Genomic DNA, 3,022 nt, shown 5'->3' on the forward strand with positions numbered 1-3,022 from the left:
CGTCGGGAAGCTGAAGCCGCTGTAGAAGTCCCGCAGCCCTGGGACGTCCTTCAGAGCCAAGGTCAGGTAGCCGTAGCCATGGACGCTGACCGAGCGAGCCACCTGTGAGGGACACCACGGAGACAAGGTGAGAGCCTGGTCCTGGCGTTGCAGGGATGCTGGGAGCATGACTGGGGTGCTTCAGTCCTCGCTGGTGCTATGACCAGCCAGGTGGAGCACCTTGCCCTGCACCGAGGACCGGGGGGTTTTACGCTTGTTTCTGTGTGAACAAGGAGAGATGGAGCCCGTCCTGGGGGTCCTGAGCTCCCTTCCCCTGACAGCCCCTTTCCCCAGCGTGCCAGCCAGGCTGCCAGGGCTTGGGGCTTACCAGGAGGTCCGACGTGCACCCATAGCTCACGCCGACGGTGCTCATGCGCTTCAGGTCGACGTATTTGCCGAGAGCCTTCAAGCCCTTCATGCAGCCCCGGATGGGCCCACCCGTGGGGAAGAGCGCCTTCAAGCTGCAGGAGAAGCAGGTGGTGTTACCGAGCCAGCCCCGGGCAGGATCCAGCCCCGGGCAGGATCCAGCCCCGGGCAGGATCTGGCCCTGCAACCCTTCAAACAGAGTGCTGGGAAGGACCCACGACAGCCACGGCTGTCTCCAGTGCCTCAGGCACAAGGCTGCTCCAGTGCACCCAGCACGGCAAAGGAGTGACGGCCACCAGCACCTCATTTCCCACCAGAGATGGAGCTCTGTCAGCCTCAAGCCTACAGCGATGAGCGGTAAGAGAAGATCTCCCCCCAGAGCTCCAGCAGGGCCCCAACATCATCCCTGGATGTGGCTGGGAAAGGGCCAGGGCCACCCCCAGGGACACTGGAGAGGAAGATGTGGATTGTCCCACCCAGCTGTGGGCTGGACCCACCTGGGGGGCAGGACAGCGGGGGGCACACCACCCAGGTAGTAGGAGACGGCATTCTCCAGGGAGTTCTCCTGCTCCACCACGAAGATGGTGAGACGCTCCAGACGCACCAGGATGCGCTTCTTGTTATTCATTTTGAGGAGGAAAATCTGGATCTGGAAACAGAAGAGAAAAATGATCCACCAGCCTGGGATGTTCAGGTCCAGCACAGAGGGCAGCACGGGGTGCCTGATTCACGGCTCTGGCCAAAGAACTTCTCGCGGTTCCCTCCCAAACCAAGTGTCCGGGTGCCCCCTACCCGCTGGATGAGGAGCCGGGGGGCAGCCGCTCCCCCTTACCGCTTTGTTAGTGGTGCTGCTGATGGTGAGGGAGGAGTTGCTGCTGGGTTTCGCCATCTCCAGGCCAGTGCTGAAGTCATAGTAGAGCACCAGCTTCCCATCCCGGATGGCCAGGCACAGGAACTGACCCTGCGGGAGGCAGCAGGGACACTCAGCCCATGTCCTGGGCACGCGGCTTGGTGCTGCGCCTGACCTGCTCTGCAGCACCGGTGGGAGCAGGTCCCGCTGCGGGTGCCTCGATGTGCTGCTGCGACAGTGACTGGGGATTCCTCCCAGTGCTGGGGCAGAGCCAGTGCCACGGGCTGGAAACGCTGCTGGCAGCACTGCCTGTCCCAGGGAACCCTGCCTGGGCTCGGGGGTCTGGGTGGTGGGTGCTCCTGGAGTTCAGGGGAGCTCCTGCAGCACCAGCCAAGCGATTGCCTCTGCTGCGAGGTCTGGGTCCAGCCCTCTTGGGGCTTTTAACAACAGTGCAGAAATGATGCCCTGCTGCCATTTCCAAACCTCTTCTCGCCAGTGCCCTGAACTGGGAACGCCTGCAAGTGGGGCTGGGACTGTCTTAGCCCACTGGCTGGGGTGGGGGGGAAGGCTCCTTGGGGGAGCAAGCACCTGCCTGATTCTCCAGGAAGAAGATGATGCCATTATAGGAGACCACCCGGATCTCTTGCTCAAAGCGCTTGGTTGGGCCAAACTGGCCCTCGAACTTGATCTCGGCGTAACCGGTGCCATCAAAGTAGGAGCCGTCAGTCAGCCAGGGGTCTCCTGTGGACTTGGACCTGAGCCATGCAAGAAGAAGCCCAAGGCATCACTCCAAAGCCAACTTCCATGCTCTGGGGCAGCCCAGGGTCAGGGTAAGCACCACGGATGAGAGCTGCCCCCAGCCGAGGCACGGTGCCCTACCTTGCACAGGGCTTCTCGGCAGCGGTGTCCAGCTGGAAGGTGTGCTGGAAGTTGTACAGACTCACCACCTCCTCGTTCAGTGTGTCCAGCTCCAGGCATCCGCGGTAGTTACCTTGCACAGGGCTTCTCGGCAGTGGTGTCCAGCTGGAAGGTGTGCTGGAAGTTGTACAGACTCACCACCTCCTCGTTCAGTGTGTCCAGCTCCAGGCATCCGCGGTAGTTGGGGTAGCGCAAAGCAGGAGGAGGCTGGGAATGAAACCAGAGAGTCAGGGCAAGCTTGACCCCAGTTTTCTCATGAAATTAAGAGTTTTCCCTTCCTTGAAGACATCGCTGATACCTCCTAGAAAACCGAGCCTCCCCCCCTACTGCCTGGCTCACCGTGAAGCTGGAAGGGTAGCCACCCACGTAGAAGACTACGTTGCGCGGGTCGAGGTTGAGCAGCCCCTGCTCCCCCTTGGCCACAGTCTCTCCCTTGGTCTCGTGCACCGTCTGCCTCTCCATGATCACTGACATATGCCCGTACTGCAGGATCCTGCGGCAGGGAGGGGTGGTCAGGCAAGGGGAAGACCCCCAAAGAGGAGCAGACCCTGCCCCTTCCTCAGCAAAGGGCCTCCCCACACGGCCCCACCAAAAGGGGTGCCCCTCCCAATGGGGAGCCCCACAGCAGCAGTGCCATGAGGCTGATGACCTTCATCTTCCCTCTTCGCAGGCACCCCCAGACCCTCCACGACCTGGTATGATACCACCCCCCTGCTCATTTCTTTGAGGTACCTCAGTGCCGATCGCCTGGGGGTGACTGAGTGATGGAGTCCGCAGCACCTCTGCAAGCCCAGGGCCTGCCTGGGCTTGGGCACAGCAGGAACTGCATCTGCTGCAGGGACAGTGTCC

General features: G+C 61.7%; 1 protein-coding gene across 1 annotated transcript in view; it reads right to left on the bottom strand.

The window, feature by feature from the left end:
* LAMA5 (laminin, alpha 5) overlaps positions 1–3,022 on the bottom strand; it is a 47,980-nt gene that overhangs the window by 4,262 nt on the left and 40,696 nt on the right. The window contains exons 62-68 of the mRNA XM_010140977.1: positions 2,513–2,666; positions 2,247–2,380; positions 1,848–2,010; positions 1,238–1,366; positions 903–1,054; positions 368–500; positions 7–102 (exon numbers count right to left, since the gene is read on the bottom strand). Coding sequence (XP_010139279.1) covers positions 7–102; positions 368–500; positions 903–1,054; positions 1,238–1,366; positions 1,848–2,010; positions 2,247–2,380; positions 2,513–2,666 — 961 coding nt within the window. The remainder of the gene's footprint in view (positions 1–6; positions 103–367; positions 501–902; positions 1,055–1,237; positions 1,367–1,847; positions 2,011–2,246; positions 2,381–2,512; positions 2,667–3,022) is intronic.

Source organism: Buceros rhinoceros, unplaced genomic scaffold (genome assembly GCF_000710305.1).
Source record: "Buceros rhinoceros silvestris isolate BGI_N320 unplaced genomic scaffold, ASM71030v1 scaffold6688, whole genome shotgun sequence".
In the NCBI taxonomy this organism is placed as follows: domain Eukaryota; kingdom Metazoa; phylum Chordata; class Aves; order Bucerotiformes; family Bucerotidae; genus Buceros; species Buceros rhinoceros.